At 54.1% G+C, this 15,746-nt stretch overlaps 4 protein-coding genes across 4 annotated transcripts; 2 read left to right on the forward strand and 2 right to left on the reverse strand.

Moving 5' to 3' along the window:
• Positions 1–1,257: 1,257 nt before the first annotated feature.
• CC84DRAFT_1132824 (uncharacterized protein) lies at positions 1,258–6,400 on the reverse strand. The gene is made up of 2 exons (XM_018175947.1): positions 2,523–6,400; positions 1,258–2,476 (listed from the first exon to the last, which is right to left on the reverse strand). Exons 1-2 carry the CDS (start codon positions 6,189–6,191, stop codon positions 1,625–1,627), a joined length of 4,521 nt encoding a protein of 1,506 aa, XP_018041595.1. The 5' UTR covers positions 6,192–6,400; the 3' UTR covers positions 1,258–1,624.
• Positions 6,401–7,032: 632 nt separating this feature from the next.
• CC84DRAFT_1079292 (pre-mRNA branch site protein p14) lies at positions 7,033–7,564 on the forward strand (the record flags this gene model as incomplete). The annotated part of the gene is made up of 4 exons (XM_018173842.1): positions 7,033–7,070; positions 7,140–7,220; positions 7,286–7,413; positions 7,464–7,564. The coding sequence occupies 4 exons, from the start codon at positions 7,033–7,035 to the stop codon at positions 7,562–7,564; spliced, it is 348 nt and encodes a 115-aa protein (XP_018041596.1).
• Positions 7,565–9,007: 1,443 nt separating this feature from the next.
• Positions 9,008–12,373, reverse strand: CC84DRAFT_1158804 (D-xylulose 5-phosphate/D-fructose 6-phosphate phosphoketolase). Its single transcript, XM_018177075.1, has 6 exons — positions 11,810–12,373; positions 11,185–11,637; positions 10,356–11,034; positions 10,197–10,304; positions 9,809–10,144; positions 9,008–9,758 (listed from the first exon to the last, which is right to left on the reverse strand). Exons 1-6 carry the CDS (start codon positions 12,046–12,048, stop codon positions 9,102–9,104), a joined length of 2,472 nt encoding a protein of 823 aa, XP_018041597.1. The 5' UTR covers positions 12,049–12,373; the 3' UTR covers positions 9,008–9,101.
• A 1,184-nt stretch (positions 12,374–13,557) lies between these two features.
• CC84DRAFT_1132831 (hexokinase-like protein) lies at positions 13,558–15,722 on the forward strand (the record flags this gene model as incomplete). Its single annotated transcript, XM_018175948.1, has 4 exons — positions 13,558–13,831; positions 13,934–14,088; positions 14,195–14,343; positions 14,397–15,722. Exons 2-4 carry the CDS (start codon positions 14,052–14,054, stop codon positions 15,720–15,722), a joined length of 1,512 nt encoding a protein of 503 aa, XP_018041598.1. The 5' UTR covers positions 13,558–13,831; positions 13,934–14,051.
• Between the last annotated feature and the right edge of the window lie 24 nt (positions 15,723–15,746).

Consider the following 15,746-nt stretch of genomic DNA (forward strand, 5'->3'; position numbering starts at 1 on the left):
GCCTCGCCATGTGCCACTTCTAACCACCGGCCTCCGTCATTCGGACGCCCAAAGCCAACACATGTTCGCATACTCTACGGTACGCAGTCGTCATAAGGACCCTTTGTCTCGTACTTCAGTATTTTGGTCCAGCGCTCTTGCACACTGCTGTCGGCGCGTGGAGAGGCGCAACCACTGCGTGACCAGCCCAGCATGACGCTCTTGTCGCTGGTATATCTCGGATTGTCTGCCGTAGAGTCTACGTCAATTGAAAGCGCAAACCAAAATCACAAAGTCTAGTTGCTTGCCCTATTTCCCTTCCCAGTCCTCAGTCATACTTTCGTGCTGCAATCTGCACTCTCACTGCAAGCTGCACTCTCTCTGCATGTCGCATCGAGATTGGACCTCATATACAATAACCAGACCCCCACGCGCCTATACTCCCTTATCCTCACACGCACACCACCATCTCGCACCTCCACTACGGATCCGCTACCTACCAGGATCCTTCCCCGGGACTCACTCCAGCCATGTGCTGGATAACACTAACCCCCAAGCCCACACGGCATCATCGCCATCCTCACCATCACCATTCCGACGATGGATCATCTGTAGCAGAGCTCGTCCGAGTTCACAAAAAGGGAAATGGTCCCCGCTACAGTAAAGTCCGCATAGTTGCGCCTATCGAGACCGAGAAATACCACCATCATCTGGATCATCACCATCACCATCCGCATATCCATCCGTTACATATGCACCCTCTCCACCTTCCGCACCATCACCACCATCACTGGAAGCTTCACGGCCATGGCAGGAAGCGTAGTCCCGCACCTGCGACTTCGGCTCCACCCCCCTCACGTAGCCCGTCATCCTGTCACTCGCCGCGAGAGCCGATATACAGAACCCAAATCGTGGAGCCAGCCAAGACCGAGATAAGGGAGACGACGCGCGTTGCGCTGAGAGAGGTGCGACCTGATAGAGGAAGGCTGAGGAGGGTTGCAGGCTACGAGGTTCTGGGCAGGGACGTACCATGGGATTGGGAGTGTGTGAGTAGCGCTGCTGGTGGAGCTGGAAGGCGAGGAGGGAGCAAGTTGAAGTACCCTCCTTTCGGGGACATGGACCGGTGGATGTAGACCCCGCGGCCGGGCGGGGGGGGGGGGGGGGGGGGGCTGAACGCCCGTCCGGATTGGACTTGGAGGGTTTCGTAATTGTCTCGATTGGCTTCTATCGACGTGTACTGGGCTCACGAAGAAAGTTACCGGCACTATCGAGAACGACCTTCATACAATGGCTTGTTCAACTTGGAATACATATACACACTCGCCGCAACTTCACCCCGGCTTGACTAATAAATGAAGTTCACCTGTGCATCCTGGGAACTACGGTGGAAAATGACGCTATGGGAAAGACATTTTAAGAAAATGCAGAACTTTACCACTGAAGTCCGGGTATAGATGGCATCGATGCCGACTTCCGTAAACGCCAAAACGCCAGCCACTAGCCCTGGGCATGATATAACGAAATTCAAAAGAGCGATCAAAGCTGCCAGCCCTCCTTGCGTGCCCCTATGCAGTGGCCTCGAAGCCAGTAGACGCCATAAAAAATTCAAATGGATACGAACCTCGAAATGGAAAAGAATCTGCGCTCATACCATGCTCCTTCGTCGCAGGCCATGTTCCTCCATCTGAAGTTGCAATGCTAGGGCCAAACTTGCCATATCTTCTTCACTGTCAATAACAGCCGATGACGTAGCGCGCACCTTCGGTTCAGACCGTGGCTCGAGCTTGATGGATTCTTTGCTGTCGCGTCTTCTACCGGAAGGTGTTTTCGGTGTGTTGCTCTGCCTGTGAGAACGGTGTGGTGTTTGGCTAGGCTTGCGACTGCTAGGACAGGGCCATCCTGAGCGTTGTGCATTTGGAGTTAGTGGGGAGAATTGAATGCTAGTTCGATTGGCGTGGAGGGAAGGATGATCCTCCGCGATGCCATTAGATTGGACATGGAAGCCGTTTGGAACAGTGCCAGGGCTTACAGGATCCAGAACAGGTCCTGATTGTGCGTCCATGCTAGACCCCCCTCTTTCAACGGCACCGTTAGGTAGGTCTTCTACCGAGAACATAACCGCATCTTGATGAGGTGTGTGAGTTAAGTCAGCCGAGTACTCATCATTTCCATGGTTGTATGACTGAAGAGCCGGGTCGATTGGCATCGCATCGTCGTCGAATCCGTGGCTGCTGAGAGCCTGTTGAGCAGAGAATGCCAAGTCCTGAAGTTCGGCATGACCCCCCAGGACGAACTCTCCTGAGGAAGAGTTTCTATGATGAAGTGAGGTATACAATGAAGCGCTGTCGGCTGTAGCTTCCTTTTTCAACTTTCGTTGGCCTACAGTCGGGTCTTCATCGCTAACGCGGCGCTTCTTGGCCGCTGCACCTCTTGGAATGGGGACTTCGTTGGCCTTGATCGGATCTACGTTGCCGTACTCATCGTGAATACAGCGACGCTGGTATTGTTAGCTTGGCAGCTGTCAACAGTGTCAAACTGCTCACCTTGCTCTTGCGGCAATCCGCACAAGCCTTCACACGACCAGATTTCAGTGCATACGGATCACCATTGGCATCCGCAAGCAGTGGCCCGCCATTCGACATGCTCTTGTCCGCCGAACTCGATTGCTGCCCGTGAGACGCACCAAAGTCGCTGTAACGACGTTTGACCGATAATCCCAAAGAACCGGAGAGATCTATCGTGTTCATGCCACCAGCCATGCCAGCAGGCTTCGTTGGATCGAAGATCTCGTCTTTATGCTTGCACCGTATTCTTCGTTTGCGGCAAGCGTCACATGCAATGCGCTTTGGGCCGAGTTGCGATGTCTTGGGTGTGGTCTGGGGTCGGGATGGATCTGGCTTCTGGAGGAACCCAGTCATCATTGGTGGAGGAGGTGGTGGTGGTGTGACTAGACCTGGGCTGCGATGTTCCATGCCGTTTGTGAAGGGAGTCTCGGTCGCTCTGGCCCTTGAGTATTGCTTCTCTGAACTTGCTCTTAAGCCTTCGCCCATTGCTTGTTTCTCCATCCGCTTGAATTGGGCGGCGCTGAGTTTCTTTTCCGCCTCTTGAGCGTCGGGCAGTACAGCGTCGGACTGTGCCCACTGTGGAATGCACTCGTTTCCTCTTTTCCAAGCGATCCACATAGCGAAGCGCTTGGCAAGCACCAGCGGGTCTCCGAAGCCTTTTGGAATAGAGCTTGTGACGCTTTTTTGCACTTTCTCTGTTATCCCTTCGATCCGGCCGAGCGATATCAAAACAGACCTCCAAACATAATTTGCAAGATCAGTAAGACCCTCTAGCTCGGCTTTTGAATAATACCGTCTGTGATAGTTCTCCGGGCCAAGATGTGAGTTGTGTCCGAACTTATCAGTCTCGCAATACGTGGGGACATTGCGATGGAACTGACCTCCACCGAGCAACAAGTGTTCTATCTGAGCGGGCAGAGGGTCCTCCTCGAGGTAGCGGATCAGGGAGAGCCACATGAGCTTTTGGAAAAATGGGTATCGAAACTTGGGGGCAACCTTGGTATTCTTCTCGATCTCCAAGACCTTGATCTGCATGCCATAATGAATCCGGGTGAGGAAGTTGCCGCCGATGACCAAACTGTCCTCCGGGGTCCAAACCGCGTGTATCCAACCAGAAGGAATTAGCATTGTATCTCCAGGATACAGATCGACCCTGTAGCACTCTTTGACCTGGTGACCGAGCCATTCGTGGCCCTGCTTCGGAGACAGGCACCAGTCCTCGTATTTTTTCAAGTTTTGTTTTGTTGGTGGTATGAAGAAGAACACCTTTCTGCCCTTCACGATATGGTAGTAGACCGATGAGCCGCCAAAGTCTATGTGGAAGTCTGTATAGCAGTCCGCAACGGACATGAGACAATAGAATTGCACAGCAGGAGGAGCTTTCTTGTCATCGTCACGCCAAACAGCGTCTTGAAGATCCATATCCCGCACTGCTTTTGGCCGGCGGATTAGTCTTCCTAGTCGACTCCGGGAAACCTCCAAACTGATGACATTCCGGACCGGCTTCTCGCCTTGTTGTTCGTAATAGTCGGCCCACTTCGCCATGGTCCACCGTTTGTCCTCTCCTTCCTGGGCTTTGACATCGATGACTGGCACACGTTCTTGGGGTCCATACAGCTCCGAAACGCGTCGAACGGTGAGACCCTCCGGGATAACCATATCCAAGTTGTCTTGACCATCATCCAGTGACACTTCGAGTGCGTAGCGTGAGTCTGCAGCTGCATCAGTCGTGGTAGTCGACTTGTTATGTTCCGGATGTCCTCTGCCGGGGTATCGTGGTCGAGGATTCAAGGCTGCAGGAATTAGGATGGGCTCTTTGAAGCCATTCGTCTTTTCGAGGAAGTCGGCGGAAACTAACTCTGGTGGCAGACGCGCAAATGTCTCTGGGGTGAACTCAATGTCTCCGTTTTTGAAGGCAGCAATATAGTGGTGTTCAGGGTTATCGTCCGATGTCTTCAGTATGCCTTCATTCAGCCCAGCATAGTCGACAGCGGTGTGCGCTCTGGTCGACTTTCTGACTTTCGTAGTCTTCCCAAACTTTGGCTGGCATCGCTCGCAATAGAACTTGTCCACATCACGCACTTCTCGCTCGCTCTGAAAACCGGCGCACACGTAGTGGTGCCATCCTTTACAGCCGTCACATCTTATCCACTGTTCTCCATCGCCGATCATCGTCTCGGAATCAGATGAGCCACAACCGGAGCATATGGTGACTGGTTCGGCTGTGTTGTTTTTGGGTGGCGGGCGAGCAAAAGACGGTGCAGAAAGCGCGGTAGTCTCCAAGGGAACAGAGAGAGCTCGTGAAATATCGGAAGTTGGGTTATCGGGAACTGCAGTTGACGATAAGTCAGAAAAAGAGTAGCGACGGGCTTGAGATGAGGGCTCATCAGAGCCCGGAAAGGGTGCGAGGGCTGAGGTTGAGGCGCCATCGAGAAGCTCGTCTCGCTCTGCAGGTAGACTTTGCGGGGATTGCAGTTGTTTCGCGGGCTCATGGGCAGCAGCCGACACCGGCTTGGGCTTTGGTGTCGACCTCTTCTTCTTCGTGCCAGACGCGCCGGTACGCGTTCCGCGAGGCTTGCCTTTCGGCCACCCTTGATGCTTCTTCGTTTTGGTGCCTGCGTCCACGGCAGCATTGCTCATAACTGGGAACTCTGCTGCTGCAGTCATACCCTCATCTGGGGGTGTTTCTGTCTGAGTGCTGACTTCGTCCGGCACTGCTTCGACTGGGGCTGGTGGTGCAATCGACGTGTACTTAAATTCGGATGGTGATATGTGATGATGTGCACGGGGAGAAAGTAGGGAAGCTCCTACGTACGTGTTGCTCGGTTCGCCGTGTGGTTGACGGGCGTACGGACTGGAGGTTTCCTGGTGCGGTATGCTCCATCGCTTGGCCGTGGAATCGCGCCGAGGCGTCGAGCTGGACGCAGCGGCGGCGAAATCCATCAACAGCTGTGCATCCGATAGTCTCTTCATACTACTTTCGTCCGGGTCCTGGACCGGGCGAGCTGTTTCCTGGTACATGCGATGGCCACTGTCCATCATCTGCTCCACATTGTATGACCAACCCGGAATGTGGCTGGTGGCCGGCCGCGAATAGTGGTGCTGCCCATGCTGAGGGGAGGTGAAGTAATCGGACCGCGCGCGCTTTGCAGGTCTTTCGGTGTGCGGATAGCTGCCGTCGAGGGCATAGCTGTGTTTGGGCGCGCGGAGGCCGGGCGGGTGGGCGAAGGTATTGGGCGAGGTGGAGGGCAACTGGGCGGAGCGACGCGTGGGCTCGACAAAGACCGGGCCGTCGTTGAGAGATTTGATGGCAGCATCTGCAAGCGCCTCAATGGGGGAGCCCAGCGCGGGCGAGTATGGAGCGTCGCGTGGTGGTGGCAGCGGTGCGGCTCGCGGTCCGTATGCCTCCGCAGCGGCGTCCCGCGGGAGCTGCGCGTCCAAGGCTGCATTGTGGTGTGGAGCATGCGGCGATGGACTGGCGAGGCCATTGCCGCTCGCTGTAGGGCGGGCGACGCTGGCAGCGGGGTGTGCTGGCGGCGCTTGTTGCGGGTGGAGGACGGGCGAGAGCGGCTCCCAGACGGGGCGCGGCGGGGTGGCAGAGCGCGGCGGAGCTTGCCCGGGCTGCGGCTTGAAGGAAAGGCCCCTCATGGCGGCGAGGGCGAGGGCGGCGGGTGGATTGGAGGGGGTGCGCAGGCGTCTCGGAGGTGCCGTGCTAGGCGCAATCGTCGCGGCGTCAGTGGGCTACGGGACGGCGGCGCTGTGGGAGCAGACGAAGCAGCTGGGCGCAGTAGACATGTCCCGGGGCAATGCGGACGCGACGAGGCAGCGAGCGAGCGTGGTGGGGTGCGGCGGGTGGTGGTTGAGGACGGAGGTCGAGTGCGAGGGAAAGTGTAGTTTTGCGGGGACGATGCACAGCAACAGCGCCCGCGGCTCTCCCGCGCAGGCGCCCTGTCCTGGCCGTCTCGCAGCGCGGGCCTGGCGATGGCGTACAGCGTGCAGGCAATGCGCAGCAGCGCCGACGAGACCGCTATACTGGCTTGCACTTGCACCGTGCCTGTGGGCGCGAAGCAGCGTCGCAGCGTCGCGGGCGGGAGGAGAGGAGAGCACAGCCATTCGCTGGAGCAGCAGAGGTCCGCCAGCATCGTCCACCAGTTCGACCGCGCGAGGTGCGCCCGCCACGCCCGCGGGCCCGCGCGAGGGCGCCGCTGTGCGCCGCATCCATCTCTAGGTGTGCAGACGGCTCTGCGCGTCCTAGACGCTCCAGTATTCCCTGCGCTGAGGTGCCTGCGCGGTCGCGCCTGCCGCAAGTCTGCTTGCGCCTGCCCTCCGACCATCGAGGCGGCCACTTCGGGCGTAGCGTGTCTCGGCGCCTTCGCTCCAAGACTGTGCACCGCGACCTTCACGCCGCCGCACCCACCTCCACCAACCCCATCGCAACTCTCTGCATTGCGCAGCCTGTCTTTTCCAGCACCCTTCCAGTCGCCAAGCTATGAGTCGCGGCGGAAAGCTCGCCCCGGAAGTCAACCGGTATGTTGCGCAGTCTTCGTCGGCCGCCCGCCGCCGCCGCCTAGCACGACCTCCGCTGACCCCATGCAGTGCTCTGTTCGTCAAGAATCTGAGCTTCAACGTGACCCCAGAGGATCTCTTCGACCTCTTCGGCAAATTCGGCCCTGTGCGGTATGTCGCCCGCGCCCATGCGCTTCCGACCGAGTCCTCCGAATTCGCAATACTAATCCAAGTAGCCAAATCCGCCAGGGCATCGCCAACAATACAAAGGGCACCGCGTTCGTCGTCTACGAGGATGTCATGGATGCAAAGTCTGCCTGTGACAAGCTGAACGGCTTTAACTTCCAGAACCGCTACCTCGTCGGTGCGCGCCTCCCTCCCGTCTTTGCGCCCTCGTACTCACTCCTGTCACAGTATTATATCATCAGCCAGAGAAAATGATAAAAGCGGCGAACGACCTCGCAGAGCGCCAGGAGAACTTAGAAAAGCTCAAGAAACAACACGGTATCGATTAGCATGAGGCGAGGCCCACAGGACTGGTGACTGCGCGAGAACAAAGCAATTCAAATACTCGTGTGGGCCTCAATACCTCACAAACAAACCGAACGCCGAGCAAGACGCGCACTTCGACGATGAGCTCGACATGGACGGAGAAACCGCGGATTCCGGCCGTGGCAAAGGGATGCCGCAGCTGCGACTGGCGGGATGCCAGATTGTCCGCGAAATGGCTGTGGAATCGTTTACATGGGTTGGCGTTAAAGAGATGATGATTTCATGAACGGCAGAGATTGCTGCTATGGGAGGAATCGCTTTGGCTTCTAAGGCAGGGATTTGGCTTGGGCCATCATCCGATATCAAAGCCGCTTGGCCGGTTTACCAACTACTTCTGTCAATATGGACGGCCTCAAGTCTGTGAAACGACTTCCAGCTCCAATTGATGCATTCGATATATGCTCCGCTAAGTCTTGTGTTTCCAAAGAGGATGCTGACATGACGGAAACATGGATGATAATGATGATGATGATGATCGTATATGGACGACTGGAGCAACACAGCCGCGCAACATTACATCAGACGTTGGGACGTTCATCGTAGGTGAGTGTGGATCATGGCTGCAGGTATTCAGTCCGTTCTACAGAAGTACCTGTACGGATAATGCTACAGTAGCTCAGTACCGGCCGAGTCGTCTGAGCAGTCGCTTCCTCAACCCTTTCTCGCCGACCCCTTTACCCTGAGGGTCCATATAAGACCCCGCGATCAAGTCGTTCTTTCGTGTTCCTGTAATTGTTGATGTCGAAAGATCAGCCCCGTCGTTGGAATCGCCAGGAAGCATTTGCGGGGCTTCAGAAATTGGAAGATTGATGGTTTGGATGCTCATGCCGCCATCCAGACTCTCATGAACGGGAGCTGTCGGCGGCAAGATCAGCTTAGTCATCGATTGTCCACAGGTTGTGCTCATGTTGTGGGGACTATATCTTTGGATAGCACTGGGGTCAAATGTGTGGGTAGCGTTAGTCGCCGAATACGAGAATAGTGTTACGTAAGGTGTCTCTCTTCCTGTCACGTCTTCGATGACAGTCTGAGTTACGATATCTATGACGGTTGTTGTGGAGGTTCCTTCGAGCCTCGTGGGAAGTAGGGTTGCCCAGAGCCATAGGGCCCGTGTCAGGTGTCGAGAAAGCAACTGCGTGCTCATACTTGTACCGATAATATGGTCGATAGTGCGGGTCGAATCTTTGTGGTTTCGTGAAAGACTGTTGTGTGTGGGGGAAGCCCATGTTAAAAGACCATATACTTCAGCATTTAAATGGCTAGGATCCGTGTGACGTATCGTCACTGGCTATAGCATGGGTAATCATTCTCAAAGGGGTGCAAAATTGAACCCTTGGCAGGACAATCCCGATGTATTCCTTCATGACCTGAAACTCCGGACAAAAAAATTCAATCACAGACAGATTCATAAAGAACAGCCAAGGTGCTTATTTCAGGTAACGTTGGCCACTATGTTTTTGGGACTTGGTGCGTAGAACGCCTATCTTATAGTGCTAGGTTCTATACTTCGGAATCCTTGTCGTTGAGAGTTTGCGGCCACGTCCAAGACTCCAAATCCTCGGGATCTATACCTTCATGAAACGCATAATTCTCCGCCTTGACTCGCTTGTCCAGTAGCATCTCCCGTGCCACTCCGCCCTTGTTACCAAGACCAGGAAGATGGTCGATCGCATCGATCGCCAAACTGAAACGATCAATTCCGTTGCGAATGGCCAATTCAAGTGGGGTGTCGATGTTTCCTTTCTCCCTGTAGCCACGTACGTGCAGATTATGCTGGCCCTTCCGGCGGTAGGTCATGCGATGGATGATGCCCGGGTATGAATGGAAGTTGAAGATGATAGGCTTGTCATCTGTGAAAATGGCCTTGAATTCGTGGTCCTTGAGGCCATGCGGATGTTCATCAGGAGAGATGAGTTTGAACAGGTCGACAACGTTGACGAAGCGAATTTTCAGCTGAGGCAGATGTTCGCGAAGGAGTGCGGTTGCAGCAAGAGCTTCGGCAGTGACAACATCACCACACGAGGCCATGACGAGATCAGGTTCATCGTCTTGGTCGTTGCTTGCCCAGGGCCAAATGCCGACACCTTTGCTACAATGAGCGATAGCTTGCTCCTTAGTGCAGAATTGGAGGTGTTCTTGCTTGTCAGCCACAATCACCTACAAACCCAGTCAGTGTCTATCAGAAGATTAAGTATGTCGTGACGTACATTAACGTAATTCGAGCTGCGGAAGCAGTGATCCATAGTCGAGAGTAGGCAGTTCGCGTCTGGAGGAAGGTAGATCCGCACGACTTCTGGACTCTTGTTGGCCACTACATCAAGGAAACCTGGATCTTGGTGCGTGAAGCCGTTGTGATCTTGGCGCCATACGGTCGCTGTGAGGAGGATGTTTAACGAAGGGACTTTTCCCCTCCAGTCGACTTCAAGGCATTTCTCCAGCCATTTGCAGTGCTGGTTGACCATGGAGTCAATGATGTGGATGAAAGGTTCGTAAGAGTTGAGTAGGCCGTGTCTGCCGGACAGAACATAACCCTCGAGCCAGCCCTGTTGTAGGTGTTAGCTCTCAAGAACTTCCACTACCTGTTTTTGGTAGTACCTCAACAGTATGCTCCGAAAGCATTTCCATAACGCGTCCGCCGAAGGCGAGGTTACCGCCGTCTTCATCTTCTTCGAAGTAATCACCCATCCACACTTTCTTGCCACCCTGATCGTGATGAGGTCAGAACATTACTGCACGTGTATCGACACTACATACCTCATAAATGGCACTGAGCTTATTAGACTCCGTCTCATCTGGACCAAACACGCGGAACTGGTCTTGATTCTTCACCACAACGTCCCTGAGGTACTTCGCGAAATTACTCATGCTTCCGAACCTGGAGGTAGCATGCATTTCCACTTCTATGCAGTACTCCCGCCAGTCGGGTAAGTTCAGTTTACGTCGGAGAACGCCACCGTTAGCTATGGGGTTGGCGCTCATCCTGCGAGTGCCAGTAGGAGCGAGCTCTTTCAGATCAGGTCTAATCTTTCCGTCCTCTCCGAACAACTTCTCGGGCTGATAGCTTCGCATCCACTCTTCCAGCTTCTGTAAACTGGCCTTGTTCTTCAAAACATCGGTAATGGGAACCTGATGTGCACGCCAGAAGCCTTCCAAGAAATGGTCTCCGAGCTTGCGCGGTCCGGTCCATCCCTTGGGGGTTCTCAGGACGATCATCGGCCACAAAGGCCTGAAAGCTTTCCCAGAATCCCGAGCTTTTCTCTGATATGACTTGATCTCGGTAACGCACTTCTCCAACGTGGTTGCCATAGCCTGGTGCATTGTGGGTAGATCACTGCCCTCAACGAAATAGGGGGTCCAGCCGTATCCAACAAAGAGTGCTTCAAGTTCTCTATGGCTTATACGGGATAGCACAGTAGGATTGTTGATCTTGTACCTAAAGGGAAGGGGGGAGAGGTCAGTGAAAAAAGTCCAGAACAGAAGAGATATGATAGAGGTAGGTGTCCCAGCTGCAACTTGATATTAATGTCGAAATTTCTCAGACATCAACGACAGCTAAAACCTCCACCTTTCCGGTATCGCTCACCCGTTTAAGTGCAGTACTGGAATGACTGCTCCGTCCGTAATAGGGTTGAGGAATTTTGTCGAGTGCCAACTGGTGGCAAGCGGACCAGTCTCTGATTCACCGTCTCCCACCATTGTGAGAGTGATCAGATCAGGGTGATCGAATACTGTTCCAAAAGCATGTGATATTGAGTAGCCAAGTTCCCCACCTTCGTGCAGGCTTCCTGGCGTCTCTGGTGTAGCGTGTGACCCGATGCCACCGGGGAACGAGAATTGTTTGAAGAATCGCCTCATGCCATCAATATCTTCACTCTTATCTGGGTATACCTCGGAGTATGTGCCCTCCAGGTAAGAATTAGAAAGGACGGCGGGGGCACCATGTCCAGGTCCCGAGATGAAGATTGCATTCAGATCATACTTCCTGATCAAGCGGTTCATGTGGATGTATGTGAAGCTTTGCCCAGCGTCTGAACCCCTGCTCGGACGAAAATGATTAGTATCTTCAAGGAATAAACAAAGCAGTATCATTCCGCTCGTCTCAATCAAGCTGTATGAAATCTCCATTTATCCGGACACAAACAGACGAATGAAAGGATATTCTGAGTGAGAAAAACGGAGACGGTACTCTTGACGCAGGGAAGACTTACCAGTGGCCCAAGAGACGTCTCTTCAGGTGATCGACAGTGAGAGGCTCGCGAAGCAATGGGTTCTGCTTCAAATAGATCATGCCCAGACATAGGTACAAAGTCGCATGGAAATACTCGGTGAGGCGGCTAACCTCATCTTCGCTGAGTGGGTTGTCGTTCACGGTCGCCCTGGCTTCGCCATACGGCGAGAGGCTCGCCTTGTCGAGCTTCTCGCCGGACTTTACAGCTTCGGAAGCCATTGAAAAGATTGTGGATTGGAGCTCCAGGAATTGGCCGCAGCTGGCAGCTTTTGAACACGAGCTCGCACCGATGATGTTTTAAGTGATCGGAACTTGGCGGAACAAGCGTGGTGGATGCTTCATAAACAAGAAAACTGGTACAATTGTTGGAGCGAAATAGTAGGAGGTACTGAGTAAGCTCTCAATACATCTTAACGGATAAGAACAGGCTCAAATATGGTATGGTCGACCATAGACGGTTCCTCGGTGGCAGCGACAAGTCTTGTTTCATTGCAGCTTCGCAATCATCGTGGACCGGGTGAGCAGCCGTGTTGATTTCGTCATGGTGTGTCAATGCATATGCGCTTGAGATATCAATGGCTGACGAGGTGATGCAAGTCTAGTCTCGCCCCACAAAGCTCCCAACTACGGCAAGTCTGGCGCATTCGCGACCTCCGAACGTCCCATAGAAGATCCAATATTTTTTAGTGTTTACTGCCGCGCACTAGTCATTACGTTCTTACCCGAATTCAATGTCATGACGAGGTAGAATCATATAGTAGATATGCAATGCTTAATTTATAGTGAACGGCTCAATCAAGAAATCGTCGTGACCAAGAGCTGGATTCCACTCTCCGAGAGAACCTCAATGTTCCCATCGCAATATCCGTCTCTCGCCATCCTCTTGGTCACAAACTTGTCGTCCAATGCTCGTCGCAAACTCCAGCCAGTCAGACCTCCAGATCACGCTTGTATGCGATGGACTTCACATTCGGTAACCGCTGCATCGCCTCGCTCAATTGTCGCCCGTGCCAATGTCGAGCTCCTCCCTGTAGAAGATATCCCGATACTCTGAAACCTGGATTGGTCCCAGGACAATGAAGCGCTTGCAGTAATGTCCAATAGATTCGAGAGCATCAAGGTGGTGGCTGAAGTGCGTGATGTTATGTCCTGGCTGATGAGACGCTCGAAAAGGCCAAAATCAGCGACTGGGATGGAGCCCTTCCATAGTGGCTGGATCCGCGGGCACTGGAGGTGGTCTCCCTCATCTCGTGTATGTGTTATGGTCCTGGGTAACGGATAGCTCGACCTGGATATGGCACTTTGGAGGCGTTGTCGAACATTGCAGATCTGCTCAACTCGCGGAACCATAGACGGCCAGGGCCACTATCGTGATCCTAGAGCATCATCTCCTTGCAAACGTCTCGTTACCGACTCTTGGCATTGCGTTGACCGTTGGCGCTGGCTTCTCGTCTTTTTGGACGGCACTTTTTGATGGGACTCGAGTTGGTGGTCACTCCAGGCGTCAGATGTGGAAGGGCCGTGCCGGAGAATTGGATCAGTATCAGAGGGCGCGATGGAAGCTCGTCGCAACATGGCGGTGTACATGGGCACATGGGAGGAATGAATCGGCGCTACGTTTCCCCGGGGGGAGGAGCGATGTGCATGTGCACGTGGCTCACGGCTACGTGCGTCATGCCGGCACCGGCTGGGTTGCAGCTGCCCCTCGTGCGCAACGTAGGATGCAGCCGTCCTCAACAGGCATGGGTTCCTGAACCCAGCATCAATTCTCTGTGCGTCGTGCATCGTGTCGACCCACGCTCTCGCTACACCGTGTTGCTGCGAAGGAAATCATTTGTAAACGCGGGATTGTCGCGGACGTCCAGATAGCGCCCCAACTGCTCCACGTCTTTGGCGGGGTAGCTCGTTACTGAGCATTACCACAACATCTTTGTCAGCCCAACGTCCAATATCTTCCTTTCTCCGCCCAAAAGCAATCGTCAAAATCCACGAACAGAGTCAGGTGCGTCCCCATATTTTTCTGTCCCGTGTGCTACCCTTTTAAACGCTTCAGCATCCGCATTGGCAAGTTCCGTGTTCGTTTCAATCGCTAACTACATCTTAGATAGACTAGCAAAATTCGAATCGACTCGTCTTCGTTCACACATATCGATCGCTCGAAAGCATAGTCACCCCGGTTGAATTCAGTTGGCAATCTAGTCAAGCAAGCATAGTCCGTCACGATGCCGACTGGTTCACGACGAACACCTTCGCGGAAGGGTACGGTCGCCCCTCCCCCCGGGCCTTGCGCGCTCCCACTCGAGCCCTTGTCACCTCACAACACCCACCGCACACAATAGGACATCAGGATTGACATATGTGCCAGGTTCCATGGCCGATGTGCCAAAGGATCTGCTGGATCAAATCAACAAGCTTGAAGACTTGTTTATCGTCGATGGCCAGAAGCTCAAGGAGGTCACTAATCAGTTCGTCTCCGAGCTGGAACGCGGTCTTGGCGAGAACGATGCTACTATTGTACGCCTCTCTTACCGACCGTGGTGCCTACAAACTGACGATGTTGCGAATAGCCTATGAATCCGACTTGGTGTATGGCTTTTCCCGACGGCAACGAAACCGGTACCTTCCTCGCCCTCGACATGGGCGGCACCAACATGCGAGTCTGCGAAGTAATCCTTACCGAGGAAAAGGGCGAATTCGACATCATACAATCCAAATACCGCATGCCTGAGGAGCTGAAGACTGGCACGGCAGACGAGCTATGGGGCTATGTTGCGGATTGCCTGCAGCAGTTCATTGAGTACCACCACGGCGACGACCAGATCGAGCAGCTGCCGCTCGGCTTCACCTTCTCCTACCCTGCAACACAAGAGTACATCGATCACGGCATCCTGCAACGGTGGACGAAGGGCTTCGATATTGATGGTGTCGAGGGAAAGGATGTCGTGCCGCCCTTTGAAGCCGCTCTCGCAGAGCGTGGCTTGCCCATCAAGCTAACTGCACTTGTGAACGATACCACGGGTACCATGATTGCATCCGCGTACACGGACCCTCTGATGCGTATCGGATGCATCTTTGGCACTGGTTGCAACGCCGCATACATGGAAGACTGTGGCTCTATTCCCAAGATTGCGCACATGAATCTTGATCCGTCCCTCCCGATGGCTATCAACTGCGAATATGGCGCTTTCGACAATGAACACAAGGTCCTTCCTCGCACGCCCTATGACATCATAATCGATAAGGAGTCGCCTCGGCCCGGACAACAAGCCTTCGAGAAGATGATTGCCGGCCTATACCTCGGTGAGATCTTCCGTCTTGTTCTTCTTGACCTGCACCAAAACCACGAATGTGATTTCTTTGCAGGCCAGGATATCAGCAAGCTGAAGAAAGCGTACTCTCTCGATGCCGGATTCCTGGCGGCCATCGAGGAGGACCCCTTCGAGAATTTAAGTGAGACACACGACTTGATGCAGAACAAACTGTCCATCTCGTGCACAAAGCCCGAACTCGAACTCCTCCGCCGTCTCGCTGAGCTCATTGGAACGCGCGCGGCGCGCTTGTCCGCCTGTGGTGTTGCCGCCATATGTAAGCACAAGGGATGGGAGACATGCCATGTTGGCGCCGACGGCTCTGTCTTCAATAAGTACCCGCACTTCAAGATACGTGGAGCGCAAGCATTGAAGGAGATCTTGGACTGGCCGGAAAACAAGGGCAAGGGCAAGGGCGATCCGATTGAGATTCTGCCTGCTGAGGATGGCAGCGGCGTCGGTGCGGCTTTGATCGCGGCGCTGACGTTGAAGCGCGTGCAGCAGGGGCAGAACGCTGGTATCAGAGATCCGGAGGCAATGAAAAGGGCTGCGGAACTGGCCAGCAAAGCCAAACCATTCAAATGATGGGATGAAGTAGGCTAATTTGGT

The sequence above is a fragment of the Paraphaeosphaeria sporulosa genome, assembly GCF_001642045.1.
Source record: "Paraphaeosphaeria sporulosa strain AP3s5-JAC2a unplaced genomic scaffold CC84scaffold_1, whole genome shotgun sequence".
Taxonomy (NCBI): Eukaryota; Fungi; Ascomycota; class Dothideomycetes; order Pleosporales; family Didymosphaeriaceae; genus Paraphaeosphaeria; species Paraphaeosphaeria sporulosa.

What these genes read in the sequence shown, in the direction of transcription:
- CC84DRAFT_1132824 (XM_018175947.1), bottom strand. Translation starts at nt 6,191, where the DNA reads ATGAGGGGCCTTTCCTTCAAGCCGCAGCCCGGGCAAGCTCCGCCGCGC. An exon ending in CGGATTGCCGCAAGAGCAAG is followed by an intron (nt 2,477 to 2,522) that starts GTGAGCAGTTTG and finishes TAACAATACCAG; the next exon opens with CGTCGCTGTATTCACGATGA.
- CC84DRAFT_1158804 (XM_018177075.1), bottom strand. Translation starts at nt 12,048, where the DNA reads ATGGCTTCCGAAGCTGTAAAGTCCGGCGAGAAGCTCGACAAGGCGAGC. An exon ending in CCAGTACTGCACTTAAACGG is followed by an intron (nt 11,035 to 11,184) that starts GTGAGCGATACC and finishes CCTTCCCTTTAG; the next exon opens with GTACAAGATCAACAATCCTA. An exon ending in GCAGCTCGAATTACGTTAAT is followed by an intron (nt 9,759 to 9,808) that starts GTACGTCACGAC and finishes CTGGGTTTGTAG; the next exon opens with GTGATTGTGGCTGACAAGCA.